Genomic DNA, 25,449 nt, shown 5'->3' on the forward strand with positions numbered 1-25,449 from the left:
TAGCCACTTGATTTATAGTGCTCCTATTCTCACTTCATGCAGTGCTGCTGCAAAAAGAGAGATCCAACATTTTCATAAAAATGCCCTGCATATTATTGGAATTGATGTAACCAATTCAAGCAGCTTCAATATTATTTTTGACATTGAAGAGTTACTTGACAGGATCTGTATTAATATACTCAAAAAGATCCTTGCAGACCCATGCCATCCTATAACCACTAAATTAACTCAAACCAACAGCAAAAACCCTAATAGATTCCCGTAAGCTCTTAACACCGCAAAAACTACTACTTACCAAAAAATATTCAAAAATACCTCCGTATCCTTCGTGATGGCGTCAGTGACCTCTACCTCCCAAGCAATATTGGAAGCTGTACTGCCTTTTCAATGCATAAATAATATGTTCCTTCCCTGTATTCTTAGCAAACTATTAATATTAAAGGACAGATAAAGTTGTACAATTCATTACTTGTAATGCTATGCATATTATGTCAGTAGGCAATTCCAGTGTTACTTACGGGACGCAAATAAACATTGCATTAAACCTGTTTTTTTCAGTTGAATATTTCAAGCCAAATATTTAATCTACATAAAATGGCTACATAAATTAATTAAGTAGTTATTATTCTGCATAAAATTATTCAAAAGATTGTTTTAGCTTGACTCGAAGGATAAATGAAAATAAGTGAATTATAAATTTTTAACTTTTATTAACTAAAACAATAAGAAATATTTATTTAACAACAATAATAATGTTCAATTTCATCACATTCTCCTCGACATCTTTAAGTTTTAAGCAGTCAATTGTTCAAAGATCTAACCAATTTGAAGCCGTGCACTTTGAAGTTCACCGCCTTGGTAAAATATAATTTTTAACCTTATTGGACATGGCAGATCGAGACTTACTGGATGTCGTAGGAACATCTAATGACACAGCCTCATCTGGTTTTTCTAACTGGTGTACAATAGATTGTTCCAATGAGCTTAGATTCGCTGTTTCCAAGTTAACTGTAGGTGAGTCTTAAGTTTGAAACAGGTGTGCAGTCTCATCTTGTTCTTCTAACAGGTGCGCAGTAGATTCGACAGTTGCTTATAACAGATTTCGCAACATTTACTGAGAAGGGTAGGTTGCGAGAAGCAATCATTCTGGTAACACCAGGGTGGCATAACGATTTGTGTAAAAACAATAGGGTAGACAAGCTCATTGCTGAAGAGTACATACAAATAAAAATATCAGGTGCAATATTGTCTATTCCTTTTCGGTAAACAATGTCAAAGCTGTAACAAGAAAGCTTAAGATGCCGCTGATTTATTTTATCATTCTTGATTTTACTTGTATTATTCTTATTAAACATAAACAATACAGATTGTTGATCAGTTAAAAGCTTGAAATGCATAGCAGATAGCACTAATGCGAACAGATTCTATAACAGCACATGTCTCTTTTTTAATAGGGGGATGTTTTAGCTCAGATCGATATAAAAATTGATAAATATAGCAAAAAAAAGCAACTGGTCTGGCATTTTTATTAAGAAGTCCTGCGATAGCTGTATCAGATGCATGGGTTTCTTATGGTTTATTCTTATTAATAGAACACAACAAGCTGGACATTTATATCTAGGAAGCGCAGTGTTTCCACAAAAAAGTAAACTTTTTTGGAGGAGTTATTACTGTTAGGAATGGCAGCAGATGTGGTAAGAATTTCTGTATTCTCATTAGAAACAGATGCATTTCTCATTAAAAACAGTGTCATGTCTCAATTTTTGAGAAGTTGTTGTTTGATTTCATTAGAAGCTATACCACTGATAAAGGAGTCACAAATTGCTTCTTCTTAGTATTGTAATTGAGTAACTGCTTTAAAGTTACAATCTTTGGCAAGTATTTTAAGTGCTTGGATGTACTCAAAAATCTGATGAGAAAAAAAATTAGTTAGAATTCTAAGTTTGTCAATATTTTCTTGAGATAACGCATCTGAAAAATATTCAAAAGTTCTAAACCAGTGTTTAAGTTCTTGGTTACTTGATGGTGTGTTTGGAGTTGATTCAAGTTGTGCTGGTCGTAGAGCTTTGTTTATTTGTTTTTTGTTACACAATGATTAACAAGTTAATAAAATTGTCGTGGGCTTAAAGGATAAATGACAATAACTGAATTATTACTTTTTAACGTTTTATTGACTAAAACAATAAGAAGAAATATTAATATAACAACAATAAAAATCATGCTCAATTTCATCACATAGCTATTTATTTATATATCATAAACCAAATTAGTTATCGTTACTTAAGGGGACAATTTTACGTTTTTATCAAAATGTAGTTTAGCTATTATTTATATCAAAAGTATGAGACACGACTTTAATTTGAAACTTAAAACAAAAAAATAATAAATTTAAAATTTTTTTAACATATGGCAACCAAATGATTACTTGATTTTTGTTTGAATTTATTTATTTATTTTATCAAAATAACTAACTTAAGTGTGGAGTTACCCTAGTGTATTGTACAAATAAAGTGCTCGATGTTCATAAAGAACAGAGCCATAAAATTTAGTAAAAACATTTATCTAATTAAGACTGTCGAGGAAAATTAGATAAGTGTTTACATATATGTGTATATATATATATAAATATATAAATATATATATATATATATATATATATATATATATATATATATATATATATATATATATATATATATATAAACATATATATATATATATATATATATATATATATATATATATATATATATATATATATATATATATATATATATATATATATATATATATATATATCTATATATATAGATATATAGCTAACTAGTTAGCTATATAAACTCTATAATCTCAAACATTATTATTAGGAGAAGATAAAGGTTCACTGAAGTTCATGCAATATTATTTTTTTTTGATCTCCTTTTTATTTTTACAACAATATACAAAATTGTCAAAAATGAACAGTTGCAAAATAATTTTATTCAACGCTAAGTGAAGAAATATATATTTAAAATATACATTAAAATAAACTACATACGCAGTTTTGTAGAACTTATTATAAGCTAAATAATTTAAATAATTTAAAACGCGTATTAAAAGGGGTTACTTTATTACGATGGGAGTTAGAAATATTTAAGCCCGCGGTTAATCCATTTCGCCATATTTTAAAACAATTTAACTCCCAAGGTAAATTTATGTAGAAATAGGTTAACCGAGGTGTTAAAATGTTTTAACCGGGAGTTAACTTTTCGGGGAGTTACTTCATTTCGTGTCATCGGCACAATACCTTAAAACGTTAACCATGGTTTCTGATGCATGCTTAAAATTTCCGAAAACAAAAAGAATAACACGTGTGAAGAATGGGGTTTTGATTTCGAGTAATTAACTTTAATATTTACCGAAATACCATTACGGAAACGTAGTGTAAAATTATACTAAGTTTCCATAATGAATGCAATACCTACGATAAAGCACGCGACATTTAAAAGTTGGGTTTAAATAAGGTGACCATATTTGAAAAATACCAGACGCGTACAAGGAATAAATTTGGTATGTATAAATACAAATGGTATTTAAATCAGGCCCGTAGCCTGATTTAAATACCATTTCTTCAAAAGGGAAGCACTTTTTTAAGAGGCGCTAAATATGAAATAAAATATATGCTTAATTTTAATTTTTTAATGACCGAACAGGACAAAGCGCAGGGGAGCACGTGCCTCCCTCGCTCCCGACCTGCCTACGGGCCTGGTTTAAATAGGTTTTACTAAAAACTAGTTTATTTACTTTAAAATAGCATGTGAATAAACTAAATTATGAAAAAATATTAAACAATATTTGCATTTTTATATAACAAATATTTTTCATAGGAATGAATTGTTTTCAGCAACATGTCATCTTTTTCTATACTTTCTGCAAATTCTGAGCAGCTATATTTTCTTAAATTAAATTTAATGACAAAAATAGCTGCCAAAGTTTTCATTGTAAGTTGGGATTTCCCTTCCGTCCAAATATCATTGGCAATCGAAAACAATCGCTCTACGGAAGCGTTTGTACCTGGCAAACATAAAGCGGCTTCCACCAATTTTAAAAAATTGTTATAAGGAACGTGATTATTTTCGAAATGAGAAAAAATTTCAACACATCGCTTGTCGCATTCAATAGACTGCGAGTTCCAAGAAGAAAACTTTTCTTTTGTGCAATATAAATTAGTTCTCCGAATTTCGTTGAACAATTCATTGTCGCGGAATGTGATTTCTATAGATTTTTTCAAAAAAGTTATAAGGCCGGGTGAATAAAAACGATCAATTGCTTTTATTCAGTAATTGGTCAGCTCTACATGAATCAAAGCTTTAGCAATTTTGCCTAAGTTTTTATTTACGTAAAGCTGACCAAGCAGTTATGCCCTTGAACTCCAAATGCTAAAAGTTCTAGATAAAAACAAAAGCAGAGCAAAAAGTAAGAGAAATGCAAAGAAGAATATTGAATACTTTTCTTAGAGTAATTTTACAAACTTATACGTTGAAAAAAATTTATTGAAATTGAAAACTAATTTTCTTTGACTTAAGCAACTGAGACATATAAAAATGTGAGTTCTATGTACTCAATGTTCCATGTACAATTGAGTCATATACTCAAATATTGAGTTCCATTTACTTCTTTAGAAAGGACATACTTCAACAATTAAAAACATCAAGCTTGTATTAATGTCATCATGATGCTTGAAGAAAAAGTATAGTTATTTTAGAAATATCTAAAGATAAATATTTTATTAGGAAGAAAACAACTTTTAAAAAAAAACCCGTTGAAGTAGCGATGTAAAATATACGCCTTAGCGTATGGTAAACAGTGCTGGGGCGAGCAGAGATATTAAATAGGTATTTATGGTAATGTTCTTTGTCAAACTTTTTAAAAAAGCTCCTCGATCTCTGAAATTTGCCAATTAAGGTCCATATTTGCCAACTGGCAAAATAATTGTTTAGGGAAGGCGTACATCCTCTTTTTACTACTCTCCGCCAAAATATTATTAATTTCCGCCAACTTTAAAGAACTTTTTTTTTTAAAAATTTAACCTTTAAAACCTGAAAATCGCTTCATAAATAAAGATTAAAAAAAGTTTAAATATTTTGAATATTTAAGCAAAAAACGCAAATAAATTAATCCACTGTGTAAACTAATTTTTTGTGGAAACATTCCCTTAGGTGATAATCCGCCTTAAAGCACTTTTCACAAGCTTTAAGATGTAAAGTAAATAAATGTGAATTTGTATTTATTGAATAAAAATAAAGTTCGAGCCTGTACTTAATACGTTCGCGCACAAGTATGAGAATAAATTGTGGTTAAAATTAAAATTGTTTTCATTTTAAGTATAATGACAATATAAAGTTATAATTTAAAGATTCTGCTTTTAATGAGAAATTCATAGATAACAATATCATGACTTCAAAAAAAGGTGAACATAGCACTTTTGTGCAATAAGAAATCAAAGTGTACTCTTTCTTAACTCAAATTATAATACAAATTGCAAAATTTATAAATTATAGCGGTTAATTAAAATTTCATTTTTTATTAAAGGAAAAATGGAATTTTGATTAAAGTTTATTTCAAAATTTCATTTTCGCTCAAGCTAGTTTCAATAAAACAGTATTTGGTGGTGTATCCATATTTTTTCAAAACAGCATCACAGTGACAAGACGTAGAATTAAAATAAATTATTAACATCCTGACCAATGTTATACCAACATTCTTCAAGATAAGTAAATGATTTTTTGTTGTTAGTTTTGTACTAACTAATTGCCAGTCAATATACTCCCAGAGATGCTTAACAGAATTGAGATCTGGTCTCTGTGCTGGCCACTCAGGAACTTTATTTTTTATTTGATTGAAAACGCTTCTTAACATATCGACCTTCGGATAACTATCTAGTTGTGAGATTCATTTGCAAATCATTTTTTTGCATATGCCAACATGACATTCTTTATGATGTCTAAATGAATTTTATGATTTATAATATCTTTGTGCAATGAACGACTCACAGTTAAAAAATAAAAAGTTAATTACAGATAACAATGATTTCCTTACTGGGCGGCAGCTGAACGTTTTGTTTTTGCGACATGTAACTGACGTATAATTGTAGTAAGTTCAACAATATTGTGAGGGAAGCAGTCTTACAAGGATCATTCTTACCAATAATCTACCTGCCTTTTTAATCAACTGCCAATTTCACCTTACCAAGAATCTATCTGCCTTTTCAATTGTAAATTTAGGGCTTGCAGACTTGTTTTCAATAGTTTCGCACTAACAAAATCTCTAGAACTTAAGTGACTGATTCCAGATTTTGAAATAATGTAAATTTCAGTAAGAAAATATTTCTGTTAGAAAATTTTTTTTTACAGTTCTTATATTTAGTTTTTTTAATTTTATTTGAGAATTTTTCAGCTTTTTTCTTATTCTATTTGTAGTTTTTTTAACTTTTCCCTTTATTTTATTAGGAACTTTTTAGCTTTTTCTTTAGTTTATCTGAGTTTTCTTTAGTTTTTCCATTTATTTTATTTGAAATTTCTTCAGCTTTTCCCATATATTATTTGCAGTTTTCCCTTTATTTTCTTAAAAATTACTTTAGCTTTTTCCATATTTTATTTGAAATTTTTTAAGCTTTTTCCATGTTTTTGAAGCATCTCTTCGAGTAATTTTATATTATGTTTCATAAATATTTTGACGATTGTTTCACTTTTTGTCAATAATTCAAAGTAATTAAATTTTTAAATTTCACAAATAGTTTAAATAACTTGACTAATTTGTCTTTAATAATACTTTTTTTTTTCAAAAAATGAATTTTAATTTGCATGTTTTTAACGAAATGCTCGGAAGCCTTTTCAAAAATAAAAAAATTAAATTTTAATTACCTGTTATAATTTATTGTTTTTGTGGTTCACTTAATGAATCGAATTAACATAATTGGAAATCTGATTAGAGAATATTTGAAAGCTGATTTTAGAAAGTTTGAAATTTAAAGAAAGTTTGTCAAAAGAAAACAAATAAAAAAACACAATTTTTAAGTTTTATTAATTTACGCTGTTTGCATTGTTTATATTGTCGAGTATTTTTGTGTATTGATTACATTTTCGTATTTTTTTTTTGTTTTTTTGCATTGTTTATATTGTCGTATATTTTTGTGTATTGTTTATAATGTCGTGTATTTTTTATATTGTCGTGTATTTCTATTTTTGTTTATATTGTCGTGTATTTTATGCATCGTTTATATTGACGTGTTCATATGTGTGTTGTTTATATTGTCGCACTTTTTTTTTTTAATTTTGTGGTGTTGTTGCTAATTATTTTTATTATTGTTGCGTTTTACATTTGCTGCTATTATTCAAGTGATTTCATATTTTTCTGTCTCATCATAATATTTATTTATACTTTTTTGTTTTCATTTTATTTTCTATCACTCTTCTCAGAATGAATGAATGAGATAACGCAACTTATATATATATATATATATATATATATATATATATATATATATATATATATATATAGATATATAATTTAATAAATAATAATATTATATAATAGTTAATATTTAATTTATACATTAATTAACTTCAATAGCATAATTTAACACTATTTATATAACATTATGTATTATTAAACTATGACGTATAAATAAACTAGTAATTTTGCAAATGCTTTATAATACATAAATGTATTATAAAGTTATATATATATATATATATATATATATATATATATATATATATATATATATATATATATGTATATATATATATATGTATGTATATATATATATATATATATGTATTATGAATCAGTTTGGTGGCGTAATTGTTATTTGATAACAAACAAATAAATGTTTATTAATGCATTAAAGCAAAATGTTTTGCTGTACGTTTTTTACTTAAATATTTCACGTCCAAAATTTTTTTTAAGGTTTAGCTACGGTAGGTAATATTTGTGCAATAAAATATTTTGTATTAAAATGTAATAAATTTGTATTAAATGGGGGGGGGGGGTCTTTTTCATTAAGCTTTTTTTTTTGATTTGCAACTAAAAACGGTAATTTGATTAAATAAGTTTGAATAATTTTCTTATAAGCTTCACCGTTTTTTTTTGTTTTTTTTTATCAATTTTTTATTTTTATTTAGTTACATTCTGACACATAGGCACATTACATATTTATACATGTACATATTTATACATGTTTCTATGTACATGTTTCTATGTACATGTTTATACATGTTTCTATGTACATGTTTCTATGTACATGTTTATACATGTTTATACAAATACATATTTATACACGTATATATTTATACATGTACTTATTTATATATGTACATATTGCGCAGGTGTATCTGTTTGTGCATATGTAATGAAAAAAGTGTTAATGACAACATATTACAGCATATAATCCGTAGAATAAACATCTAAAGCTAAAACTTTTTCTTAACTTGCAACATTAAGAAAAGAGTATCTAGTTTTTACAGAGGTATAAAATAGTCTCTATTAAAAATATTAAGACAAAATGGCGGGAATGTAGATAGAGAAGTACAGCTGATGCACCGTACACGTGTCAATTGAGCGTAAATTGTAAAGAACGTGTAAATTTAAATAATAGTTTAAAATAAAAATCACAAATATAAAGACTTTAAAAAAAGCCGGTCAATGCAATAGAGCCTCATTTGCTTATCTTGCATCGAAACCTCTCCAATTTAATTAATGTTCTTCAATAAGAAATTTTTTTTTTCCAAAATTCACACCGAAAAATAAGAATCAGGTATTATATTTTATAATTTTATAATATGTACCGAAATTATGGGTAGGATTTGGCAAAGAGGGTGAAAAAACAGAGGCAAAAGGCTTTTCCGAAGTGCAATAGTTCCTTTTGTTCTACATTAAGTTTTACATTTGAGTTGTTGTACGTAATACATCTTGTAATATGCATTTGTAATCAATTTTTTTTTATTTCGGGACAAATATTTTAAAAACATTATTTTACATGAGTAAAATAATGTTTTTAAAATTTTTGTAATTATTGGAGTAACGCTCGCAATGCAGCAGTTTTTTAAATAGATAGGTAATTTTTTTTTATTTACTAGTGATTATAGTTATTATTATTTCAAAAGGGTTTGAACACGGTAGAATTCGATTTGAACACGGTAGAGTTTGATTTGAACTTGGTAGAATTTAATGATTAGAAGAGCTATGAATTATTCTTTCTGTGTAAATAGCTAATTCTGTGGTAATGGATTCCTTATCTTTTCTACTTTTTATAGTAAAAAGTTTTTAATTTGGTTGTTTTTTTCAATGAGACGAAATAACTTTTTTAGTTCCAGCATCATAAGTGTCAAAATTGTTACTTTGTCTTTAGATTACTATTGCTAACTGTGGGGTATCCATGAGCCGATGTCCCACAATTAGCAAAAGTAGTAAAATTACCAATAAGATTAAGATTTTTAAAAAACTAGTATTTAATTGATTATTATAAAGTTCATTAAATTGAGATTATTCCAGATATATCTTGAAATATATTGAAATGCTGAAGTCCTCTGTTATTTTATTGATATTTATTAATGACGATGACCTTTTATGTTCAATTAAAATCTATAGCTATTAGAAGCAAGAAGATTTTTATACTTTCAAATTTAGTTAGTAAGATGAGTTTGGTAATTTAAGATTTTGATATGTGGTTGCAAGATCAGAACCAGAATTTGGTTATATATATTTTTTCTGAATTATTTAAGACGTAAGACCAATGATATTCGTTTTCTGAATTATTTATTGTTTAATGTTTTCTTTATTGCAATTGATATTAGAGTGAAGGTAATTATTATGGGTGTGAAGGTAATTGATATGGTGTAAAGATATTTTTTTTAAAGTAGAGTTTTTGCTTGGTAAGTTTATTGTTTTTCTCCTAAAAAAAAATAAAATTATTTGGATGGTTACCAATATTTCATTTTTGCACTTTATTTTAAAATTTGGTAGTTTATTCTAATGGGTAAAGCATTGGGTAGAGTGTTTTTTGGGGCACGACATTTTCAAATAATTTATAGCTATGCGGTTGGTTTTCGGCTTCAATGCTTGCAATTAGTGTACCGCAATGTGGTTTATTTTCACGTTGCGCTTGACAATCACGCGCATTTTCACGTTGTGCATGATAATCAAACTTTATGTTTTGCTTTTTTTGCGTTTGATTTTTTAATGTTTTTAACAATCTTATGATGAGAGATGAAAGGAAATAATTTATCGGAGTTATTAAAATTTCAATAACTTTGATAAATTATTTTCCCTCGCATCAAACTTAAATCTCTTGCTTTATGTTCTTTTTATATTTGATTTTTTTCTTTTGAACCTAGTGGACACAAGTGCATTTTTAAAATAAAGTTTTATAAGATTTATTAGCATGGGATTAATCGTCAACGGTATTTTAAGAATTAAACTAAAATTATTATTTCAGATTTCATCCGCTTTTTTTTAATTACTTGATTTAATTGCAGTAATTCCGAAAATAGCAAAGCTTCCGAAACATTAAGAAATTCCTCAAAATGTAACCCTTGTAAAATAAAATAACACAAAAATTATCTTGTAAAATGCAATATTGTTGTTAAGTGTAATTTATAAATATGTAGTTTTGTGTTATTCTTATTTGAATTTCTAATCAATACAAGATTAGGTTCTTTTTTAATGTGATTTATATAACTTCTTTGATGATTTGCTTCTAATAATAAACGACTTTTTTTTATACAATAAGTGTTCTTAAATGTGCTATGCGTATGTATGTATCTGTCTCTCTGTGTGTTTATATACAAATATATATATATATACATATATATATATATATATATATATATATATATAATATTTACGTTTAAATCCATTTGCATATATATATATATATATATATATATATATATATATATATATATATATATATATATATATATATATATATATATAATATTTACGTTTAAATCCATTTGCATATATATATATATATATATATATATATATATATATATATATATAATATTTACGTTTAAATCCATTTGCATATATATATATATATATATATATATATATATATATATATATATATATATATGTATATATATATATATATATATATATACATATATATATATATATAATATTTACGTTTAAATCCATATGCATATATATATGCATATTTATATATATATATATATAATATTTACGTTTAAATCCATTTGTATATATATATATATATATATATATATATATATATAATATTTACGTTTAAATCCATTTGCATATATATATATATATATATATATATATATATATATATATATATATATATATATCTATTTATATATATATATATATATATATATATAATATTTACGTTTAAATCCATTTGCATATATATATATATATGTATATATATATATATATATATATATATATATATATATATATATATATATATATATATATATATATATATATATATATATATTTGCACACACACATATATCTGTGTGTATGCAAATGGATTTAGACGTTTTTTTAAATATAAAAGAGTTTTTTTTTAGAAATGAATAACAATTCTGATTCAACATCGTTATATACTTCATTGAGGCCGGAAATGACCATCATTTTGGCGGGATGTTTCATTTCAATTAGCATTTTAGGGATAACATTTAATGCAATTTTGATTTTAATAATTTTAGTAAACAAAAACTTACACACTGTTGTGGATATTTTTATTGTAAATCTTGCGATTGCAGATATTATCACTGCTGTCACAGTAGTTCCGTTTGATGCTGATTATATGTTAAAAGGTTATTTCCCGTATGGAACTTTACTGTGTGCCTTTAAAGAAACCATGTTTTTACTATCACTTCCTTCATCGGTTGTTAACTTATTGTTATTGACATTTGAAAGATTCACTTTTGCTGTTTTCCCATTTAAAAATGCTTGTTATTTTACAAAAAAAAACACATTGATAATGATAACTGCTGGGTGGATTTACACTGTTATGGCAGCTTTGTTCCCAATATTTTACAATGGTACTTCTTCTCTTAAGGTGACAAATAAGTTGTGTTATTTAATGTTTCCTCGATCATACGCTTTTTATCAGATTTTTGTCAATTTTACGATACCGGTTGTCATAATGGTAACTTTAAATACGATTTTGTTTGCAATTGTTTACAAGTATAAAAAAAGTGTTCAAAAAAATTTTGCACTCAACGTTTCAAACTCAATAGAAAATAGCATTAACAAGGGAAAACCGATTTTGATGCTAGTTGGAATTTTTATGTTTTGTTGGCTAACTTTCATTGCATTGGCTAGCTCTAATTTAATGTGTTCTGGTTGTCACCCGAGAGTATTGACTTGGTTTGGTAATGTAATAAACTACACGAGCATTGTACTAAACCCCTTGGTTTATGGACTTTTTAATAAATCAATACGCAAAGTTTTTATGCAAAAAATAAACAAGACGTATACCCGTATAAAAAAACCTAACTCAAAATGTTTCCAAGAAAACTCTGAATCAAAAGCAGATACTTTATTATGATGCTATTGGCGTGTGGCAACAAATTTTTATCGTTTTATTTTAGACAATTTCCGGTTTTAAAATTTAATTATTATTACATTTCTAAAAAAAATTGTTTGTAAGCTTAAAATATCTTATCAAAATAAATAGATTTAAAACAAACAATAATAGTTTTGTAAGTTATTTAAAAAATAATTGTCGGATGACTATACTTTAATCGTCAAAAATCCTTTGGAAAAATTTAATAGTTAGGTTAGTTTCCACTTTTAAAAATGAAGAAGAATTATCTACGAATCTAATGTATGTTTGTAAAGAAAAGAAGCCGAATTATCTACAAATCTAATATATGTTTGTAAGAAAACATTATTAAAGTTAAACTTTAAATACATTTTGTCAGCCAAGAACCAAGAGGTCGTATGTCCACATTTTGTGTTTTTTCTGTTTATTATCAATAAATATTCAACAATCAATGGAGTATGTGTCCAATAAATCAAGAATGATAAAACTTTTTAAAATATTTAAGAAATTAGTCCAACATTCTGGTGAAAAGTCTTATCAAATTAAATTTTAAAATTTTAAAACTTTCTCGGAAACATAAAATGTACATACGGCCACTTGGTTGTCGGCTGACTATTTGAGTAAATTTAAAAGAAAGAAAAAAAGAGCATATTTGACAGTTAAGTGTAGATAAAACTTAAAAAAGCTAGTAAATGATAAAACCGTGTGCAAAATTGAACGAAAAAGCTTCCTTATGAAATCTCCTATTATTATTATCATGCTTAAGCTTCGAATAGTATTTATCTTATAACCAGGAGGTTTGAGGAGGCCTGGAGAGGAGTTTGAGGAGGCTGGAAAGGAGTTTGAGGATAATCATAACATTTGAACGCTAAAAGATTATTAAATGAAACTTTAAACCTTTCGATGAAATTAAATTTAGTATTAGATAATAAATGCAAATATTTCGTAAACTTATTACCCTTACAGTTTGGGTTGGAGCTGCAAACTTTATTAGATATTTATGTAATCATCATTATTTTTTGAAAAATATTCTCATTTAACATAAGTATGAACTAACATAAATTTGGAGTTTTTTTACAATATCTGAAAGTGTCATATCTAAAATATTAAAAAACAAAAAAAGTTGAAATCTTCCGCAAAAGAACGTGTTAACATCTTTTTTTATATATAAAAAAACAGTTAAACACATAATAGAGACATGAGTCGGAAGTAATCGCGTATTAACAATTACAAGTAACTTTTCATGACAATATATCAACATCTTTTATTACAGCTAGTATTTATCAAAAAACAGCACAAAATGGTTTTCAAATAGTTGAACAACACTCTACAATGGTGACAGGTGTTTATAATCTTTTTTATATTGACAATATTATTATGCCCATAATCAAGATAAGGGCTATTAAAAAAAAGTATAATTAGATATCGTCTGTAATAAAATCTCAATATATTGCAAAACATATTATACCTACAGATTTGTCAAAATAATTTAAAGGAAGTGGATGAACAAATGTTAATTGGAAATGCTATTCTATTCTGCAGCAAGGTTTAGTTTGCGTCCAGGGCCGTCCTGAACGAGGGGTGTAGGGGGTGTCCCACTCCCCCAAAGATGATATATATGCATTTGAATTGGCAAATTTGTGCATTTAGCATTTGAGTTGGCAAGTTCTGAAGTATAGTTGGCAAATGTCAACCTTTTTTTTTTTTTTCCTATATCTCTATTTGGCAAAAAACACATACGACACCCCCCAACGAGAGACCTCTTCGGGACGACCCTGTTTGCGACCTATATGCTTTACATTTAAAAGAAAGAGGTGAGAAGAGGTTTTTTGTTAATAAACGCTAAAATAGTTTGAGTAAGTTGAAAGAATAATTAGATTATCAGAAACCATTATACCATTCAATTAACTCATTAAAATATATCTTTTAGACATTTAACTAAGTAAAGAGCTTGCTAATCAAATTCAATCCAATACATGAACTCTGAAAATTATTATGAAAGCTGTTATTTATTGTGGAAAACAATGTAAATCTCTGCGTGGTACTCCTAGAAATTTAGATAAATTTAGAAATATTGGTAATTTCCTTTCAATTCTAAAACTCATGGGAGATAATATAAGGAAATGTTAACAGCTTTTGTTAAGTCCAAAAATGAAAAAAGCTATTTGTATTTTAGCAAAGGTTTGAAAGGAGGTTATCTTGTTTACGGAGTAATACAAAATTTGAAATAAAAAAAATACAGAGTATCACTACGAAGATAAACTATCCCGCGTACTGCAATTATTTAATAGGCATCATGAGATAAAAGTAAGTATCTCATGTGATTTGTGTATGTATATATATATATATATATATATATATATATATATATATATATATATATATATATATATATATATATATATATATATATATATATATATATATATATATATATATATATATATATATATATATATATATATATATATATATATATATATATATATATATATATATATATATATATATATATATATATATATATATATATATATATATATATATTGCACCTTCTATTATCTGTCAGGAAACTAAAATACTATATGAATTAAAAACATTAAAAACTAGTTTTTCGGCAATAAGTGTAATCATAGTAATAAGTGTAATCATAAATATCATCATTGACAATCTAAAACATTTTGTTATTGAATTTAATTATCTGTTTGCTCAACAGAAACTTGATGTTCTGACAAACCATCTAGAATAAATTCAAACTAAAAATTCCTAATTTCAAACTAATATTATCTGGAAAAAAAACTAAAAAAACAGCCAAAATTAGAAATGACTTTTAGATCACTGATGCCAATGGTGAGATTTTTACAATCGAAATAGCTAATAACAAATCAAAAAACATATAGGTTCCGTATATTGCAAAACACCTCGAAGTGATTTTGCAATCGTTTAAACCCTTTTTTTTTTTTAAAAAAAAAAAAGAAAAAGCAATAAACCAAATAAGTAGATTTGTCGATATAATATTAAATTTTGTCAGCAGTTGGAAGATGATGCTGATCTAAGATAATTCTTTTTAGAAACCTTCTTAAGAAAATTGTTTGTTTGATGTTTGATTTTGACAACAATTTTACAATAAATAGATTGGCAGAAGCGCTAAAATGTTTAACCGTTACAGACTATTCATTAAGCATTGGTTCATAGATGGTTTCAAATTTTGTGTTTAAATTTTATTATGATGTAGCGTAACATGTCGCAACGTTAGAATTATCTTGTTTTATCTCCACATTGTCGAGTTTTGAGATAAAACGATTTTGAAATTAGTCGGCATATAAAACATTTTTATAACTTATGTTTTATCTTCAACTTTTTTACTTTTAACTTAGGTTTCAATACAGTAGAAAAACTTTGTTTTGAGGTAGATAATACTATCAATAATTCAATTTTTTCAAAAGGTAGAGATAGAACAAGATACTTCTAATGTCATAAATAACTTCGTAATGTAGTGTAACATGTGTAAAATATAGCGAGACTTATATATCTAAAAACTAAAAGTAATAACTTTTATTTTATTTTTTTAGATCAATAAGATTTCAATCTATTAGTTCGTACATTGTCTGTTCACGAAAACATAATAACATCGGTTCTTAAGCAACACGTCTCTGTTCAGGGTTCTCGTCCCTGCAAGAATCCTGAACAGGGAAGTGTTTCTTATTAGTTTTTACTTATTATAAGTGGCTGTAACAAAGGTAAATATAGAAGATAATAATCTGTCAAGTAGTACAGTTCAGAGAAAAAGAAATTGAGGTACTAGGAGACAAGCTCAGGCAATAAACTATAAGTACTATGAAAGGAAAAAAGTGCTATGTTTATTTCAATGGAAAACAGATATAACAGATTTAAAAGATCTCAACAACTGTTGCTATGGAAAAGACAGCAGAAAATGTTACATCACCAGATGACACTTATGAAATATTGCTGGGTGTTGAAGAGTCAGCAAGCTCTAAAGGTATTAACCAGGTTAAAGTAAATTTGAATCTGTTAGAACACACCTTGTCGCAAAGTTTTTTTTCAGAGATAATCAAAGAAAATAGTGCAATTTTTTTTTCTATTTAGCAGGAGAAGTTCTTGAATTTTGTATACCTTCTCACCTTGAGAATAACGGAAAAGATCACAAAGATTATGAATGACGAAAAAAAAAGATGGTCAAGACAGCAACCGACTTCAAAAATGTCTGTTATGCGCCCTGGTTTTTAAAGTCATGCTTGGTTGTAAACTCACCCTCAAATAATTTCGCTGCTTTCAAGAGTGCATTTTGCATCATGGATAAATATCCTAAGATAGGGTCCGCATTAGTTACCAGTATGCAAAGATATAACTAGTAATTGACAGAGCAGTTGGTGCTATTATCTTTGGAGTTAAGTAGATTAGTTTAAAATAATGTTCCAGACAAGTCCAGAATTGAAAAATCTAATCTACCAGTTTTATTTGAGTCCACTGCGCTTTGAGAGCTATAAGGTCCAGAGAGTGGACTCCTGTTGAAAGATTCAGAAGTCTCTGATGGTGAAGTAGATCAATGAATGAAGGATAAAGCCACTGAGTTGTTTGATGCAAAAATGTTGTTAACAAGTTGACTTGCACCAACAATTGTGCAGAAAGAAACATACGTCTTATTGAAGACTTTATAGATGAAAGTGAAAGCCTGACAATATGCAACAAAACTTAATGCTGGTGGCCAGAAACAATAGGAAGAAACTTAAAAAGCATCTTTTTATGAACTAGCTAAAACATATATAATTGATCATCCTTAAAATATATATTTTTTGTATTTTATATTTGCATTTTATATGATTTTATAAGAAACATCTTAAACAATAGAAACGTCAGTAAACATTTTAATCGTAATCTTAAACGTTTACATTGGAGTGTACATGTAAACAGTGTTGAAAAAAAAAATTTCAATTATATAGGGTCAGGACGAAAAATTTTAGCACCCCTTCAAAACAAACCTAAAAATATTTATTTGTTTGGATATTTAAATTATATTTGGGTATTGTAGCAAGGTATTGTAACAATTAACTAAATAATTTAATTTTTAACTTCTTTTTTACATTATAGATACGTTAAATTGTCTACTCTTCTTTAATTTGCAAAGACTCCAATAGTCACTTAGCTTACGCATATAGGGTAGGGTGGGGCAAGATGCTCCCCTTAACAAACTTTAGCGTATATAACAAATACTTTTACATTTTCTAGTAATTTTTCTTTTTAATATCAAAGTTTACTTATAAGAGATAACATTGGTAAGATAAAATAACTACTTTATTACTGGTGATAAACTTTAAAATTAAAAAAACTAATAATTGTGCAAGGAGACAACTTGCCCCAGCCGTGGGGCAAGATGCTCCAAAGAGTTCATCTTGCCCCCAAACCTTTAAAACAGTTGTTAAAAATAACTATCAGTTAGAATAAAAGCTATTAATAGTTCTTTATAAAAACTCTTTATATTTTATTAAAATAACTGAAATATAAACACTGCAATTATTCTATGCAATTGTCTTAAAGATAAATAACTTTTTTTAATTTATATCACTAACATAAATGTTCAAATAACATATACATGATTATGATTCACAGTAGTAGCATAAGTCTGAATCATCTGGACCACATGAAAAGTGGTACCAAGATGTACATTTACTACATTGTGTCCAATCATCAAATGGTGGCACATTTTATGGACAAGAGCATATGGTGCATAGAGTTGTATCAGTGATAAAACTTTCAGAGGCAGAAACCATATCTTTCTTCCTTTTCATTTGTTTCTTTATGTCATTAGGTCTTTCTGCTTTCTGCTTTTCAGGCTTTTCCACCTTTTTTGTCTTCAAATTTATTGATTTCATTTTTTGCTTGATCACCTTATTAAGTGCAGCTTTTTCTTTACGCAATATGACAGCTTGTTGCTTTTTTTTACATTGTTTTCATGTTCTTCTAGTCGCTTCTTGAAAGGTGAAGAAGTAAGTTTTTCAGCTGACTCTGTCTTTCTCTTTCGTTGTCTCAAAACAGGAATTTTGGGACGCGGAGAAATCTTTTCCAAAATATTTAAGGGAGAATTAAGGCCAAGATACTCATCAACAATTGGCAAAACTGCATCATCAACAGCCTTCAATTTTGCAGCAGTTGTTGTGCTCATGACATTTGCCAACTGTATAGGTGCAACAAGAGGCAAATTAGGCAATTCACTAGATTGCTGAATGGCTCAGCTTCATTAGTGAGCAAAGCTGCTTCAAAGGCTTTATCATTAAAAATAAGGTCATTTATTGGGTATAAACCAGAGCATCTAAAACTATTGATTGCTTTGTCAACGTTTGCAGTAAAGTTGTAGGCAGTTGCAAAAATACCTGCTATGTCAAAAAATGAAATTCTACGCCCCTGATGTGATAACATCCAGTTGCTTGCTGCTGTATTGTAGCCAACTTTCAATGGTTTAAAAAATGTACGATCTAAAGGTTGCATCTTGTGTGTACAATGAGGTGGAAGGGTTATGAGATGGATCCCATTGTCATGACAAAAGTTAATGGCCTCAAGTGTTTTGTGACTGTGATGACCATCAAGTACAATTAATTGCTCATTAGTTTAAGATGCATGAGTCACAGCAACAAAATATGTTAACCATACAATGAATCAAGGTGAATCAGTCCATCCACTGGAGCTCAGGGGCGTGGTGGCTCTAAAAAGCCCATGCAAGATTTTTATGAAAAGGCCTATATATGCGGTATTTTACCATATATGCTTGATGTAAAGGCTCATACGAAAAAAATATGTATATGTATGTATATATATATATATATATATATATATATATATATATATATATATATATATATATATATATATATATATATATATATATATATATATATATATATAATAACTGACCTTATTCTAATAAATCATCAATACAAACTAGCAAGTTGAGATAACACTTGTAATTATTAATATTGTTTGTAATACATTTGTAATTAATAATATTTGTAATTATTAATATTGTGATTATTAATTATTGTATTTGTGATTTTTAATTATTAATATTGTTTCTAATACTTCAAAATAAAAAATGGTAACAATACCATGCAGCGCCCACGCTTTTGTTCTGATTTTCTTAAAACACAATTTACCGCAAGCAAATACGATTAGTATTTTGTTTGAAGAACATAGCCTAACACAAAATTAAAAAATCAAAGATTATAATTTTTCTATTACAATATAATGATATATATTTTATTGTATAATAATATAAATTTTTATAAGTTATATATAATTTTTTTTCTAAAATAAATATTGAAAATCTTCAAAAATAAGAAATTCTTTTTATAAATAGTTTATGCTTTTGTTTAATTCGGTGTTTTAACTTTTTTGAACATTTTCGCGTAAACTCACAACAGCAAAAATGCAGCTCTAAAAATGGTGCCGTTATTAACATAATTTGAACATAGAAGTTTTTATAACGTAGTTTCATTTAGCAGCTACTAAATTGAAAGTATTTCATATTTTTTCCGAAAATGCTATTTTATTGTTTGCCATTTCAAAAATAAAAAAAAATTAAAATAATGAAAATAAAAAATTTAAAGCTATGGAATCTTTATAATTTATTTTAAACTTACCTAAAATTAATAGTAATAAAAATGTGTCGTAAATAAGTAAATTGTTAAGGTGTAATATCAAATTGTATTTAAAAATATTTGCGGTACTCCCACGCCTCAATTAAAATAAATTCGTTAAATAATATGGCTTTACGCTATTTTCAAAAGGTTTTATTTGTGTATTTATAGTTCATAATTCAAAGTTTGCATAAAACATATCTTCTTTAAATGTACTTTTTGCACAGCAATCATCTTTTTTTAAATCTGTCTGAGGACAGGATACTACGGGGTGATTTGTTTATTAACATACAATAATATAAACTGCATAAAAATAAATAACTTCATTTATTATAAAACAAGTTTATATCTGTTTCGAAACGTTACAAAAATGCAAAACATGAGTTCGATACTTATTTATATAAAACTTAATTTAAAATTTAACACTAAAACATTTTTTTTTTAATGAATTAAAACGCAATACAATTACTATATAGTAATTGTATTGCGTTTTAATTCATTTAAAAAATATTTTGGGGTTAAATTTTAAATTAAGTTAATTTAAGTCCAACAATAATATGGGTTTGCGGACTTTTTTTAATTTATTTCGTCAACATTACGATTGTTAAAAACCGTTTATGAGTTCATTAACTTTCTTATAAAAAAAAAATCATAATACGTCTTCAAATATCTACTTTGTTTTCAGAGCAATATCATTATTATGCAAAATACTAACATAATTGCGCTCAAAGTTGAAGACTTAAAATCAAGGTAATAATAAAATTTAATTTGTGCAAACATAAACATTGTAAATGATTGTGGAACTTCTTTAAAATGTAGAAAAATTAAAATTTGCCGAAAGGCCCATATTTAGATGAAAAAGGAAAAAGCCCATGCGGGAATCCCGCATAACCTCTGGGGTTACCACGCCTCTGCTGGAGCTAACTCTAATAATTGAGCCTGAAGGTGCACCAACAGCCAGCCTATCAGTCATTCGCTTATGGGGAAATATAAATAAGGGTGGGACATAAGTGCCACTTGCACTCATTGCACACACAACTGTCACAGTAGCACCTCTTTCTCCACTAGTTATTTTTGAAACTTGTCGTTTACCTTTTATTGCAATTACTTTTTTTGGCTTATGGACATTTGTGACTCTAGTTTCATCCGTATTCCAGAGCTGTTTGGCTGAAAACTTAAGTTCCTCAAATAATGACTTGTATACTAAAAAAAACTGATTTACTTTTGGTTTATTGAAGCCAATGGCTCTGCTTATACTGGTGGCTTGTGGAGTTTGAATATAGCGGGTTGTAGATTTCGAGACATGAATTCTTGCAGCAAATCCACTCCTGCCATTTTTGACTCTTTATTAATAGGACTATCGATTCCCATTTGTTTAGCAAAATCGTGTGCTAGGCGACGCACATCTATTGTTGTCAAGCCAAATAATGCTGTTTCCATAATCTGAACTTGTGTAACAATCTTTAATTCAAATTCTTTACTAAAAACAGGAAATTCTCCACCCAGAGACAAACCACCAGCTACTTTTCCTTTTCCATCTCGATGACGTTGTAATGTTTTTTAATTAATACCAAATTATGATGCAACATTCTTTAGACTGCAGCCCATCTTTACTACATCTAATGCTGACTTTATTCTATCATTTGTTGCACCTCTCTGTGTTTTTCGCACATAATTTCTCACCATTACTTGTAATATTTAAATATGTATCTAACGAAATATTAAAACCTTAAAATTTTAATTATATAAACATACAAACACATACACAGTATTATATAATTATTCAATACATTATTATTTTATACATTACATAACATCTATAAATTAACTCTCTTTGAGTTAAATAAGAACTTACTAAAGCTACATGTAAGACTAAACATGTAAACTAAAGTAACATGCAAAATTACTCAAGATTATTAACAATAACACGATGTTGCAATTATTAATATGATGTTGCACGCTAAACACAGCTCTTTTTAGTAAAAATTGTATTATGCGCATGTAGTAATATATGAAGTTGTATTAATACAACTTCATTCAGCTGAATGCGATGCATATTTGTAAAAGTTTTACAAATTTGAATTGCAGCAACCCAGACGGCACAACTCGTTTAAAAGTTACGCGTGGTTTCTGTTGCGTGTTTAAAACTCCCGAAAACACTAAGAATAACACGTGTCAAGAATAGGGTTTAAATTCCGCGAAATTAACTATTATATTTTACCAAAAAACCAGTTTGGATATTAAGTTTTTAGTGATGGTTTTTCAGTTACAAAAATGGAGTATTAAATTATCAAAAGTTTTCGCAACGAATGTGAAACCATTACTTTAAGCACGGGATTTTTCAAATTTATTGCATTTTTATTATTCGGAAGGTTTTAGAGTGTGTAACAAGAACATTCAGGAAAACGTTTGTCGAGATAATTTATATGTTAAATAAATTCAGTTTTTGTTAAGTATTAGCATGTATATATATATATATATATATATATATATATATATATATATATATATATATATATATATATATATATATATATATATATATATATATATATATATATATATATATATATATATATATATATATATAAACACATATATATACACACGTGTATCTATATGCATACACACTTGTGTATCTATATATTTTATACAATGTATATTTTATATATGTATGTATAGTACATATATAAAATATGTATGTGTTTATTTATGTATTCATATGTATATATGTGTGTATGTATAAGTCAATATATTATGTATGTATGTTACATACATACATAATATATAGACTATATATATATATATATATATATATATATATATATATATATATATATATATATATATATATATATGTATATACATATATACATACATACACACTTATAAATAAATGTATATGTTATGTATACGTAATATATACACATATACACACATTTATGTGTTTATTTCGGCGTATGTATATTTGTGTGTATTTGTATCTGTATATGTGTGTTTATTTCTGCGATGAATATATATACATATATATATATATATATATATATATATATATATATATATATATATATATATATATACACATAAAATACATTTTTTGTGTTAACAGTATTATTGTTATTACTATTACTATTGTTATTATTGTTATATGTTTGAAAAATACTAGTGTTGTTCTTATATAAATGTGTGTGTACTAAATGCTATAGGATATCCTAATAATAATAATTATTTAACAAAAATGAAAAGAACAAGTTCAGCATAGTAGAAAGAATATATGAAAAAATATCGATCAGCCTTAGCTAGAAATTTATTTCCTGAATGTTTAAATTTGTCTTCGAGCTGCGAGGCTGCACCAATATACTACCTATGCTTCATCGAATAAACTTTCTCTACCAATATTGACAGCAAAATCTAGTAATACTTTGTTGCAAAATACTGTCTGTAAGTAACTTTACTTATCTGTAAATCAATTGTTTATATTTGAAAATTATTATGTAAATGTTAAATTAATTTTTAATTGTTTAAGAAGATACAAAAATGAGTCAGCAGTATAAAAAATATGGCATGAGCCGAAGCCAGCAAGAAAATTTCTTGCATAGTCTATCTGATTGCAGAAATGATATTTTTTTTGCTGATAAAGGTAAGGGTCTATTATCAAGCAGACTATGGCTAGTGATATGCATTAGCACATATTGAACTTTTTTTGTTTTGTTTGTGTGTATATATATATATATATATATATATATATATATATATATATATATATATATATATATATATATTATATATATATATATAACATTTTTAAACCAGAATATGTGGGTTTTAATAAGCAACAAAATATAAATTGAAAAGATTCCACTATAAGTCTTCTACTTACTTATAGTTTACTAAAATAATCTTACTAATTCTACTAAAAGTCAACTACTAAGTTTTTCACATGTTCAACAAAAAAGAGAATGAGAAAAAATATTAATGGTGGTACAACTGTTAATGAAAATACTTGTATTGAAACTCTAGTTATTTATCTTTAACTTCAAAAAATTTAAAATGACACTAATATTTCTGGTAAATTTTGTTTTTGCAAATTTTATCTTTTAGGAGTTTTACTGTCATCACATAATCTAGATGAAGACAATATATTTATAGAAGACTTCAGAAACTTAATGAAGATAATAATATTAATGTTGATTAAGGTAGGTGACTATTAATGAACAGGGGGCATGTGTGCATTTGGTTTTTTTAAATATTATGTATAACTTATATTTATATTTATTACCTATATTTGAGTGTATATTAGTCTAATTTATCTTAAAACAGGATATTTGCACTTTAACAAGCAACAAAACCTAAATGAGATGGTTTCGAATCAACCTTTAAAGATTTCTATATTTATAAGCAAAAATCAATTAAAAGAGGATTTACATCCTGGTACAAATGCTAATTAAAATACTTGTGAATACTCGGGCTTCTGGGTCTTTCCAAAGTAATAAATTATTTGCATTTAATTTAAAAGTTTATAATATTTAAAAAGTACAATAGTATATTTAATGAATTATGTTTCTTAATGGGTTTCATAAATTCTTTAAGGGCGTCTCTTATTTAGGTTGAAGTAGGTGGCTCTAAAAAACAATTTGAAAAGAAGAATGAAGGGTCGATTCCGTTTAAATGTACATACACAAACAAACGTGATTAATAAGGAAAAAAGCAATTTTACTCTTCCATCAAATCATCACTCTGGTTTTTTCAAACAGCATTTTTTATAGTGCATTTACTTAGGTACAATACAAAACAATAGACTAAGATAATCATTTATTTTGTTATTTATTATAAAACTTGTTTTTTTTTTAAATAGATTAAGGCGAATCATCAAAAACCATTAACAATACAGATCGACCAAAAAATCAGACAAACGAAACCTCTCCCATGGATGATGCCATGTTTTAGCGTAAAATGATTGTGTCACACCATTACATAAAAAGAAATTTGGGCTACTGCAATAGTTTTTAGATAAAGATTTAAATGAAATTAAATTTGAACAGGGTACCTCAATTGAGGAATTAGTAAAGTTCGAGACCCGACTTTTAAGAAAAGTTAAAAAGAACATTTGATGCTACTGGAATTGTTTGTAAAAATGCGAAAGCGTATTGTTATACGATTTTAGATTTTATAATGACGGAAGAGGCGATCAATCGAAATTAAATATTATGTATGGTAACCATG

At 26.8% G+C, this 25,449-nt stretch overlaps 1 protein-coding gene and 1 long non-coding RNA gene across 5 annotated transcripts in view; both read left to right on the forward strand.

Moving 5' to 3' along the window:
- LOC105847864 (D(1A) dopamine receptor) overlaps positions 1-12,727 on the forward strand; it is a 23,502-nt gene extending 10,775 nt beyond the window's left edge. For 2 of the 3 annotated variants that reach the window (XM_065814425.1, XM_065814424.1), the window contains one exon: positions 11,595-12,727. In XM_065814425.1, the coding sequence (XP_065670497.1) occupies positions 11,597-12,580 (984 nt within the window). In that variant the 5' untranslated portion in view covers positions 11,595-11,596 and the 3' untranslated portion in view covers positions 12,581-12,727. Of the gene's footprint in view, positions 1-7,851; positions 7,962-11,594 lie in introns of those variants that run through there. The other variant, XM_065814423.1, reaches the window with a different exon arrangement.
- A 10,674-nt stretch (positions 12,728-23,401) lies between these two features.
- Positions 23,402-25,449, forward strand: LOC136089005 (uncharacterized). 2 transcript variants are annotated; one of them, XR_010642699.1, is made up of 5 exons: positions 23,407-23,667; positions 24,328-24,422; positions 24,547-24,712; positions 24,833-25,005; positions 25,082-25,449. It is a non-coding gene; the product is annotated as an uncharacterized LOC136089005 (long non-coding RNA). The 2 variants fall into 2 exon arrangements; XR_010642698.1 differs by having other exon boundaries at positions 23,402-23,667; positions 24,328-24,712.

This window comes from Hydra vulgaris, chromosome 12 (assembly GCF_038396675.1).
Source record: "Hydra vulgaris chromosome 12, alternate assembly HydraT2T_AEP".
In the NCBI taxonomy this organism is placed as follows: domain Eukaryota; kingdom Metazoa; phylum Cnidaria; class Hydrozoa; order Anthoathecata; family Hydridae; genus Hydra; species Hydra vulgaris.